The sequence below is a fragment of the Taudactylus pleione genome, unplaced genomic scaffold (genome assembly GCF_031769625.1).
Source record: "Taudactylus pleione unplaced genomic scaffold, aTauple2 ptg000329l, whole genome shotgun sequence".
Taxonomy (NCBI): Eukaryota; Metazoa; Chordata; class Amphibia; order Anura; family Myobatrachidae; genus Taudactylus; species Taudactylus pleione.
In genome coordinates this window covers 605,884-618,282 of record NW_028284730.1, presented here as the reverse complement: position 1 = coordinate 618,282, position 12,399 = coordinate 605,884, and the positions used below count along the sequence as shown (strand labels likewise).

The window sequence follows — 12,399 nt, the reverse complement described above, 5'->3', positions numbered from 1 at the left end:
TCTGAGCTTCACATAGTGGTTGTTACTTCTTCAATTTTACTCAATGCGTTTCGTCTCTATCGAGATTTCAGCTGGAATAGATCAAATAGCAGATGAACATATATTGCAAAACACTGTATTCTTCACTTTCTGTAGTATGATGAGTCTTATCTACACATTATACTACAGAAAGTGAAGAAACATTGTTTTCAAAAATAAAATACATGTCCATCTGCTATATGATCTACCCCTGATGAAGTCTTGATAGAGACAAAACATCTAGGGTGAAGTTGCAGAAGTATCTACCACATGGTGGCACTACTGTCAGTAGCTCACACCCTATGATATGGTGAGACAGAAGGCTGTTAACATCTCACCATTAATGGGGCTACATTGCATTTTATTAAAGAGTCATGTAAACAAATTTTTTATGTCAATAACACAAATAAATAATGAATAAATATTTTTAACATTATTTCATGTATGGCTATTGGCCGTCTTTTTTGGTGCTTTTAGGTTGTGAGGGTCTGATTTCAGATTCCACAAAGAGGTCTTTTTGCATTCTTTACTCTTTACCATTCAAGAAGATACCCTAGAAGGGAGAATTTCATCCTTTGTAGTAACTTTCAAAGTCTCTGGTCCATTAAAAGAACTTAGATTAGTACAATTTGTGATTACAAATTATGGAAGGTCAGTAAAGAAGAATGACGTATTCGAGTTTGTCGTTTAAAATTAGGCAACCTCTTTGCTAAATTAGTTATATATAGTATTGAATATAAATTTACTTACAGTTTCTGCACACACAAAGAGTGTTCCTGGGAAGAATGGTTTCAGCTTGCTAGAATCAGACATTAAGCTCAGCCACAGTCTCAGTCTGAGTTGCACAGGTGCAGTGAATACCTTCTCCTGTACAGGAAAATGCTTTAAAGGAGAAATAAAATTATAACATCACAAACTTATCCTTGAAAAAGTACCAAAGGCAGGTAAGAAACGCGTTGGTCGAAAATTAAATGAAGGGGAGGAAGAAGCGGACACCACCGGCAGACCAGCGGTGATCAATCCAGAAGATCAGTACATCATCCTTGGCCGCCATGTACAGTAGCTACTACCATGCCAGTACCAAGTGCACATCTCTGCGCTAACAAGCACGGTGAAGACGGACAAAACTTGCAACGTAGAAAAAGGTAGGGACAGTGTAGGTTTAGTGATCCATACTAGGACATTTACCAACAGCACCCAGACCTGCCTCATACCTTTTCTACAAAACAGCTTAAAACATGCTGGTATCAGAAGTGCATATTTGTTTTTATTTGTTGTTTTCATTTTATTTCCATATTTTTATTTTATTATTGCCTGTTTTTTCTCCTAATTACCATCCTTCTTATCTTTTCCTTACCCCAAAAATTGAGTGCTCGTTTCAAACCCTATGGAAGCAATGGATATGACAAGATGAAAATTTTTCCTAAATCCTTTCTGAACTTGTAAGGAAAGATCACAAGTAATTTATAGATAAAAATACAAAAACATATATAAAACAATTATAAATTTAACCTAATATTATTTGGAATGGATTACATATCCCCATACAACCCCCTGGGAGCATAAACTGGACATAAGATATTCAGGCAATTATCTCTTTTAGTCAGCATTCTTCTGCGTTCTTCCCCCATTAATTAGTAAAGAAAATAAATGGCAGTATCAAATTCCTCTCCAAAGTAAGAAAAAATTATCGTCTTTACATAAACACTCCAGAACATGTTAGAAGAGGCAATAAGCAAACAAATGTCCGTGGGATAATATAATTTCTGTGACATCATCCTCAGGCAGAATCGGTATGAATTGCGTCCGGCGGTTCAAATCCCGACAGCAGCTGCCCGCCATGGGTGAAAATCCCGATCGTCCCCAGGTAAGTATTTACTAACCTAACCTCCCCCTTAACCCTCCTTAGGTGTGCCTAACCCTAACCTTCCCCCCCAGTGCCTAACCCTAATTCCCCCTCTAAGAACCTAAACCTATCCCCCCCCCCTTCCCCGCCTCCTAAACCTAAGTTCCCCGGGGGGTGCCTAACCCTAAGTCCTCCCCGGGGGTGCCTAACCCTCCCTCCCCCTAGCCTAAGCCTAACCTCCTGGGGGTTGCCTAACCCTAAGTCCCCCGGGAGCCCTTAACCTAACCCTCCCCCCCGCGGTTGTCCGCAGCGGCGCCCGGCATCACTTCGATCGGGATGCCGGTCTCCCGGCGTCGGTAAAATGACAGGCATCTAGATTTAACCCTTGCTGGGATAAACAGTCGGGAAGCTGGCCATCAAGATTACGTCCGCCGGCTTCCCGACTGCATACCCCTCAGGCTGTCTGATCCAAGTCTGTGATTGGTGACAGTGAATATAGCATAGAAATCCTAACATGTTACAAATAAAAACAGTCAACATTTAGATTCAGTTGCCACAGGGATACTTTAAATAATAGGAAATAATAAGATGGGTAGCCAACTAATGAAATAAATATAGTTAGAAAATTTACTAGGTTCTCACAGATAACTATAGATATATATGTTACAATTTGGTACCATAGGAGTTGTCAGTGGTATTATACTTTTGTCATAATATGAAACCAGATAACAGTTTATTACACTTATAAATTCTGAACAAAGAGATCTCAAAACTCTGTAGGGCTAAAGGAGGGATTTGTGAAACTCATGAAAAATATATTATAAAGAAAATAGAAAATAGTTATTGTATAACTGGGTACACACCTAAAGATTTTCTGTCCAACCATCCAACTAGTTGATTGGTTGGAATGAAAATCTGGTAACGGTATGGGAGTAAATGATGATCAGCAATTTGCTCCTAAATGCCAGAGAACAGATGAAAATGGTCGTCAGACAAGTTTGTTAAATGTTTGATCTAAATAATTTGTTCAAACAACAGTTTTTGTCCATTTTCCGGCATTTGGGAGCAAATTGCTGATTGTCATTTGCTTTCATACGTTACCAGATTTTCATTCCAACCAATCAACTAGTTGGATGGTTGGACAGAAATCTTTAAAGTGTGTACCCAGCCTTAAGGATACTAATTCGTTTTTAACCACATAAATGGTTCAATGATCAATGGTTAGAACAGTGTGAAAAGATAAGATTATAACAATGTGTGGAATTATAATATAAACAATTATCATCGCCATTCTTGAAAATATTAGGACTGTGATAAGGTTTATAAATGACTGAAATATAGCTGCCATTAAGCTATCAGATATAACAATATGAGGATACTAGTTCTTGTATCATATAAATATCATAGGAGCCTTATCATTTTAATCTAACAAAAACACTATACATTATATTTTCTTTCCACTTAGGTTTTTAATATGTTGCAAAGGGTAATTGTAAATCAAGTGATTTGTATCCAATTTTAATCTTAATGAATAAGGTTTGTTTTTAGAAAAAAAAATGTAATGTCTAATTTTAAGACATACTATGGAATGAGATGTTCAGGAGTGCATATATAAAGGCCTTTTTGAGTCTGTACTTGATCTCCCTCTTCTCTTATAGCACCTTAAAGGTTAGAATAAGATACAGTTATTACAATAATCTAAATTAATAACAATATTTGTCCTATAGATGACCATTTACTAATGGGCTTAGTTTTTGGTACTATCTCCAAGGAAAGTGTATATTTGTTATTCCTGTGCAGAGAGCATTCTAGTCTTTCTCTTTGCTTTTCTTTACTTGAGTTAAATATCTAATCTCCCCCTCTTCAGTCTCTCTTTAACCCAACTGTTAGCAGGATCTCTCTATCACCCTGCTCTGTCTCTGCCTCCCACTCTGCTGGCTCCCTATCCCCTACAGAATCCAGTTTAACCCTCATCTACAAATCTCACTTTCCTCTTATGCTGCCTATGCACTAGACGATTTCTCAGACGATATGCCGGATTGGGCCAACATATCATCCAGATTGTCTAGTGTGTATGCACTATTTGTTCTCCTGTGCGCCAACATCGGGGTCATTCCCAGCCGAGAGACCAATCTGCCGACGCCAGGAAGGGGAATGGTGCAGGTGAACGATATACTGTATATTGGGCAGTCGTTCATCGGATCGTGTAGTGTGTACCGACCGCCCAATATATTGTGCCGTCGTACCACCGGGTGTTACATTGGTGGGTCACCTAATGTGTACCCAGCTTTACTCTTATATCTTCAACCTCATTCCCCTCCACACTCCCTCTCGGGTCAGCCTGTGGCCGCCACCTCTTTTCTTTACTAATTTCTACCTCTCACTCCCATCTCCAAGACTTGTATCGCACTGTCCCTAATCTATGAACCACTCTCCAGCCATCTATTAGATTCTCCTCCAATGTCCATTGCTTAAAACATTTCCTCATAACTCACCTATTCACCCTAGCCTATCAGATCTCTGCCTGAACCGTTGTTTCCCTCTTTTATGACCCCCTTCTATCTCCACAATACTCTTATTCCTTCACCATCCTTTTTAGAATGTAAACTCTCCCTCATCTTGTTATATCCCTCCCACTAGACTCAATAACTCTTCCAATAGGGGCTTTGGAACAGGATCCCGGCAGTTGGGATGCCGGCGGTTAGAATACCCACAGCGGCAACCCAACAGTCAGAATCCCAACTCCCAAAGGTAAGTTGTCTGACCCTAACCCTCCCCTCTCGCAGCCTAATCCTAACCCCTTCTCCCCCACAGCATAACCCTAGCCTTAACCCTAATAATTAATGTCAGGATCCTGGCTCCGGGATTCTGACTGCTGTCGGGATTCTGGCTCCGGTATTCTGAGTGCCAGCATCCTGACCGCCGAGAAGTCAACTACATCCCTTAAGATCACAGGAGCCAGTTAAGGACAGAATAGTGGTCAAAACACAACTCTACAGTGTTTGCAGAACAATAGGAAAGTCACTACAAAAGGAGGCAGAATAGAATGTACGTGTACATTTCAAAACCCTGAGACAAACAAAAAAATGTAGGCAGAACAAGCTACCATCTCAGCACATAACATAGGGGAGTGACTGCCAGGAGATGTGTGGGTTCAAGAAGGGGCGAGACCTGTACGTATGACAATAGGTCGGTCTGAATACAAAACCTGGAGTCCATACTACATCATGTTGCGGAAATATTGCCAGACCTGTAACTTCACCGATTCAGAAAAAATTCTAATATAACTTTCCCAGGTAAGGAAAAATCTATCAATATGGGTTTCCTTATGCATGGATGTCCCTAACCAGTTCATACAACATATATGATATAACTTTGCACAGAATAATGGAATCAGAGGGGGTGAACTCTGGGCCCAGACCTGGAGGACACTTTTTCGAGCTGCGGCTGACATGCCAAGAGCAATTTTTTACAGCTCCTAGAAAGTCGGTAACGTTCAGGGAAAATCCCCCAAACTTCCCACTCTGGTGTCAAAGGAAAAGGAGAGACCAGGTGGTCCTTGGTGAATTGCCAGATCTGGTACTACAAGAATTTTCTAATAACCAGACAGTCCCAGAAGCAGTGTGCCATATCAGCATTGGAAAGTTTACATTTGGGACAGGAATGGTCATCAGATAAACCAAATTGGAAACGTTGGGAGACAAGTAACCCCTGTGGTAAATATTGAGAACATCTCTAAATAGGTAATTGCTGAAAGAAGCCTGCATGAGTCCACCAAAGAGCAAAGTAATATATCAGGTGACAATGAGGGGAAACGGGTAGTAAACTGTGATAGACCAGATTTAGAGGAGAATAGAAGGGTACTGTGCACACTGGATGCTGGTAGTGTGGCGGGGAGTGCTGCAGGTCGCCCTGACCTACTAGGAGAATCGTATAGCAAGTCTACTGCGCTCAACCCCAATCTGTGGCATGTGTGAGTGTACTCAAAGATCTGATGAGAACTGGAATAGCTGAATAGTATCTTTATTGGGTAATGTTATACAACATATATATATATATATATATATATATATATATATATATTCACTGACAAGCAGTGTATACAATGTTGCAAACCTGTTTTATAACATCATAACAAGGTGTGAGGAACAATGGGGGTAAAAAAAGTTTCCACAGTGGATACAGAGCTGAACAATGGTAACCTCTGGTCTGAGGTTTAAACAGTTCCTGTAGTATATGAGAAAGTCACTGCATCTTCACAGAAGCTTTAGGGGCTATGATATTGTGAAATGTTGGAAATTATGTGTGTGCAGGTGTTGATATTACAGAGATATGTAGGCACACACCAGCGGATGACTCAAACTACTGTATGAACAGCCTAGTGGTGTTGGTTTACTAATAGATAACACGTACAGCCGTACTCACTGTCAGGGCTGGATTAAGGGCCTGGGGCTGAAAATGTTAAAGGGCCTATACTGAGAAGGGGAGGAGCTGTAACGAGTGCTGTGTGGGTGTGGCCAGAGCCAAGTGAGTGTGTGTGTGTACACCCCTATACACTGTTAGCCCCACTATCTCCCTAAATACATAAAAATATAAAAAATATATAATTTTGTGAGAAAACTAGAAAAATAGTTGTAATACTTATGATTTATGGCTGACTGTGTAATCAGCTAGACAGCTGGTCACCATCATGCTGATTATAGGTCTATTTTTATGTGGAGGCCTGGAGCTGCAGCTCTATCTGCCCCATTGTTAATCTGGCCGATAACATTTTGTAGAGAGCTGTCAGTTATCAGCTGTACAGATGTGGCCACATACATCTATCCTCTGTGCGCTACAAGTCGCGTTACATATAACGCGTGAATGCCGTGCGACTCGGTAGCACCGAGCATCTTTTTGTGTGACTTTTTCCCTTACAGTGCGTCTTATTCGCAAAATGAGGTGAAAAGGACACACACGCAGCTTATGCTGATTAAAATTATATGTGGTATGCCTATATTCTGTGTGCAACTGCGGTTATATTTGCATGCACAATGCTACATTACAGTGTCAGTGGCTGTGTCACTGTAATGTAGCATTTTGCATGCAGATGCAGACTCAGTTGCACACAGTATATAGGTACGCTGCATATCATTTTAATCAGCATGAGCTGCTTGTGCATCCTTTTCACATCACTTTGTGAATAAAAAGACGCATAAGGGAAAAAGTTGCATGAAAAGACGCATGGCGTGACTAGAAGGGCTGTTCAACGTGCAAGTAGGCTAGATATATGTGGACACATCTGTATCTACTGATGTGACATGTCACAGTATAACTCAAGACAAAAGAATACTCACTTGCAAGGGCACTCTTAAGAAAGAATATTTAAAAGTAATATATAATAACATTTATTAGTAATATATAAAAGCAAGGACTATGAACGACTTATGATTGTGAATATTAGTGATTAAATATTTCGCCATATTGGTTTAAGCAAATTTCTCTTCATACATGTGTATGTAAGGAGGTTGCATTTTGACATCAGTTTATCCTCAAATAAAAATACTTGCTTATACCCACTTGACCCACTTTAGTTGTACTGTAAACAATATATATGATAATCCTGGGGTGCACCACCAGTGCTCAGTGCCATTACAATAAATATATATTTTTGGCTAAGAAAAAACATACTTTTATTTTTCTCTGCTATTACAACAGGTGTCACTATACTGGTTCTTTGATATTAACTTTTAGGGGTATATTTACTAAAGCTCGATTTTTATTTTTATTTTTTTTAAACAATAATTTTTATTGAATTTTCTTTATTTTTTGCAAATAAAAAGGAAGGGGTACAGAAAAAAGATTTAAAAAAAAAGAAAGAAAAAAGAATGGAAAAAAAAAACATGGGGGGGTACAGGCAAATATCATTCTAGAAAAATTAAACATTGCATTATACCAAAAAAACCAAATCAAAAGTATGACATACACAAATAGTAGAGGACACTCCACAACTACATTAGACAAACCAAAATACAGAACACATCAAAACCTTGAAATATATTGGAAGGCATGGACCCACCATGATGAATTCATGCCAGCTGAACCACTTTATCGTTGGGCAGAAGAAGAATATGGGCAATTTAAAGTTTCCATCAGGAAGCTATAATTTATTTTGGACTTTATCAAAGAAAGGCGGGGAGGTTTATCCTGCTTCCAGAACTGAGCAATGGCTGCCCTGGTAGCAATAATTACATGACCTATGAAATACCTGTGGTTAACTGGGACATCATCCTGGAATATATGTAAAAGAGCAGTGGAGGGGGACAGCCATAGTCCGGTAACCTTCAGGATCAAATCCTCTACTTCCAGCCAAAGGGGGCGTATATTCACCCCCGCAGATTTACACCTCAACCCTGGCATTCCAAATGCACCAGATACCTGCAAAAATGTTCGCGAACTGCCGAGCGACAGTGGAGAAGATCACGCTCTGAGGCTGATTTCCTCCATTTCAAATTTATGCTCTCATCATACAGTGCTGCCCTTTCCCTTTCTAAACAGTCATACTTCAAGAACCTCATCTCCTCTCAGTCCTCAAATCCTCAACGTCTCTTCACCACCTTAAACTCCCTCCTCCGCCCACCCCCTCCTCGCCTTCCCTCCTTGCTCTCTGCCCTTGATTTTGCTACCTACTTTACATCTAAAATTGACTCCATACGTCAGGACATCATATCCCACCAGTCCCCCTGCCATCCACCTCCTCTCTTCCCAGATCACCCCTCTCCTTCAAGTTTACCGACTCTAACTTTCTTCTCCCCTGTATATGGAGAGGAAGTCATGTCCCTCATCCAGTCCCCCCCCTTCCACCTCCCCCCTTGACCCTATCTCTTCACATCTCCTCCGCTACCTCTCTCCTTCTGCCTGCTCCCATCTTGCCCACCTCCTTAATCTCTCCCTATCATCAAGCACTGTCCCGTCTGCATTTAAACATGCCCTTGTCTCCCCCATACTAAAAAAACCAACCCTTGATTCCAACACTCTCTCCAGCTACCGTCCTATCTCTCTCCTCCCTTTTGCTTCCAAGCTCCTTGAGCGTGCTGTTTTCAAGCGCCTTACCACCTTTCTTTCCTCTCATTCCCTCCTTGACCCTTTTCAGTCTGGCTTCCTTTCTCTCCACTCCACTGAAACTGCCCTCACAAAAGTCAGCAATGACCTCCTTGCTGCTAAATCCAAGGGCCACTACTCTCCTCAACGTTCTCCTTGACCTTTCTGCTGCTTTTGACACTGTGGACCACCCTCTCCTTCTGCAAATCCTTCACTCCCTTGGTCTGTGTGACACTGCCCTCTCCTGGCTATCCTCCGACCTCTCTGACCGATCCTTCTCTGTCTCCTCTCATGACTCCTCTTCTCCCCCACAGCCTCTTACAGTGGGTGTTCCCCAAGGTTCTGTTCTTGGACCTCTCCTTTTCTCACTCTATACATCCTCACTAGGTGAACTCATCAGCTCTTTTGACCTCCAATATCATCTCTATGCTGATGATACTCAGATCTACCTTTCCTCCCCTGACCTCTCTCCCTCTCTCCTCACTCGTGTCTCCAACTGTCTCTCTGCCATTTCTTCCTGGATGTCCCAGCGATTTCTTAAACTTAATATGTCTAAGACTGAGCTAATCATCTTCCCTCCCCCCTACATAACCACACTTCCCACCATTTCTTTATCAATTGATGGCACAACTATCTCCTCTAGCCCCAAAGTGCGCTGTCTTGGAGTTATCCTGGACTTCACCCTCTCCTTCAAACCACATATCCAGAATCTCTCACAGTCCTGTCGCTTTCATCTTAAAAATATTTCCAAGATTAGACCCTTTCTCACCCAGGATGCCACTAAAACCCTCATACACTCATTGGTCATCTCCAGATTGGACTACTGTAACCTTCTCCTATCTGGCCTCCCCAAATCCCATCTCTCTCCTCTCCAGTCTATCCTTAATGCTGCTGCTCGGCTCACCTTCCTCTCAAAACGCTCTGCATCTGCCTGCCCTCTCCTACAAGCCCTCCACTGGCTCCCCTTCCCCTTTAGAACCCAATTTAAGGTTCTCACGCTCACTTACAAAGCCCTCAGCCATTCCTCTCCCATTTACATCTCTGATCTCATCTCCCTTCACTCTCCTGTCCGCCCTCTTCGTTCAACAAATGCACGCCGCCTTTCATGCCAGCTGATTACTTCCTCCCACTCCCGCCTCCAAGATTTTGCCCGTGCTGCTCCTCACCTTTGGAACTCTCTACCGCTTCCCATCAGACTCTCCACCTCTCTACAATCCTTCAAACGGGTTCTCAAGACCCACTATTTCATCAAAGCCTTCCAGCTCTCATCTTAACTTGCTGCTACATACTCCTTCCTCCCTGCCTACCCCATCTGTGTCATCCCTGTTTGTCTGTCCCTCCCCCTTAGAATGTAAGCTCCTATGAGCAGGGCCGTCTACCCTCTTGTGCATCTCCTTACTATACCTTCATCTACTTCTTACTCTCTACCAGGGCACCGAACACTTGATTGCTTTGCATTGTTGCTTATCTGGGTGTTATTGTCGTGAATGTAGCAATGTACATTATCCATGTCCTGTAATGTATTGTATTGTACTGTGCTGTAAGTCACTGTATATCAATCTATTTGTTTATGTACTTTGTAAGACGCTACGGAAAACTTGTGGCGCCATATAAATAAATGATGATAATAATAATAATAATAATAATAATAATAATAATAATAGCAGGGCAATTCCAGAAAATATGGAAGATCTCACCAATTTGACCACATGCATGCCAACATAAACTAGATTGGGAAGGCCAAATTTTGTGTAATCTATCTGGGGTCAAATAAATTCGATAGAGTAATTTCATATACATTTCAATATTTGAAATACATCTAGACATTTTAAATATAGAAAAGAATAGTTGGGACCATACATGCGGATCTAGACATATATTTACGTGGTGTTCCCATTTAATAATAGCTGGTAACTTATCTGGTTCTTCCGCTGTAAGTATTAGAGAGTACCAAAAATATATACTTCTTTTGTGGGAAACTGAAGATATATACGTGAAAAAACATGAGGAGGAATCATACCAGTCGACCCTACCAAGTGTGGAATGGATTGAATCCAGTGCCTGACTTGAAGGAATTTATAGAAATCTCTAGAGGGGATGGAGAAGCTAGCTTGTAATTGGGCAAAGGAAAGGAAGGTATTATTTATAAAGAGGTCACGGAGGGTAAGGATACCATTGAGGTTCCAGGAGGATAAATTTAGATTTGGGATTAAATATGATAAGCCCTGAATAGAAAGGTGGAGAGATGGCAGGTTCAATTGTAGAAGGGTAGATAGGCCATCCCTCGCTTTGAGAGAAGCTAATGTCGCCCTGGACATAGATTTTAAAGAGACTCTAGAGCTGGATGGAATCCAGAGTAAGTCATAGAGGGGGTATTGCCTAGCATATCGCTTTCCAGCCTAACCCAAGGTTTAGGGTTAAGAACATTTGACCAATCACTAAGCAGATCGACCAAGCACGCAGCTTGATAGAGTGCTAGATTGGGGTAAACCAAGCCCCCTGACGATCTAGACATCATTAGATGTTTCTTAGCAATCCTGGCTCTCTTATTATTCCAAATATATTTATTCAGCACTGCATTAAATCTATTTAACCGTGAGGGAGGGTCCTGGGAATTTACCTAAATAAGTACATGAGTTTAGGAAGAAGAGTCATCTTGACGGCTGCCATTCTGCCCAACCAGGAGACCTCATGATTTATCCAATCTTTTGTGAAGGCACTAAATTGGTTCATCAGAGAGCCATAATTATATTCAAGAAGAGTGTCTTCTTTAGCTGACAAAGAGATAGGCAGATAACGGAGAGACAGTGATTGCCAGTTATAATTATAACGAGATTTAAGGGAATACAGGAGCTGGGGTGAAACATTTATTGCTAATACTTCCATTTTAGATGCATTTAATTTAGAATATAAGGCCGCAGAATAATCATGATGCAACTGTTGTAAATTTGAGAGAGAGGTTTCTGGATGTGTTACAAACAGAAGTACGTCGTCCGCAAAAAGGCAAATTCTATGTTGTGACACATTTATGAGAGGACCATGGAGTAGGGGGGTGGTGCGGATATGTTCTGCTAAAGGTTCTATTGCTATAACAAAAATTAAGGGAGATAAGGGGCAACCCTGTCTGGTGCCATTGCTTATAATGAACAAAGAAGACAGGAAACCATTGCAACAAACACGTGCTCCAGGTGAACTTTAAAGTGCAAGAATGGCATCTAAGAACCATCCTGAAAAAACTAATTTGGAAAGTACAGCCTTCATGTATCCCCAGTGTAACCTATCAAAGGCTTTCTCGGCGTCTAATGAAAGCGCCAGAAGCGGGTCCCTTACCTGTGTAAAATGCTCAATGATATTCAAGGCTCTTTGTGTAGTCTGGAGCTTGTCGGCCTAACACGAAGCCCAGCTGGTCTGGGTTGATTAAATCAGGGAGCAATGGAAATCAATCTATTGGCTAC

The 12,399-nt window shown here is 41.3% G+C and overlaps 1 protein-coding gene across 1 annotated transcript in view; it reads right to left on the bottom strand.

Moving 5' to 3' along the window:
• FER1L5 (fer-1 like family member 5) overlaps nt 1-12,399 on the bottom strand; it is a 308,173-nt gene that overhangs the window by 92,799 nt on the left and 202,975 nt on the right. The window contains exon 25 of the mRNA XM_088443273.1: nt 769-900. Coding sequence (XP_088299399.1) covers nt 769-900 — 132 coding nt within the window. The remainder of the gene's footprint in view (nt 1-768; nt 901-12,399) is intronic.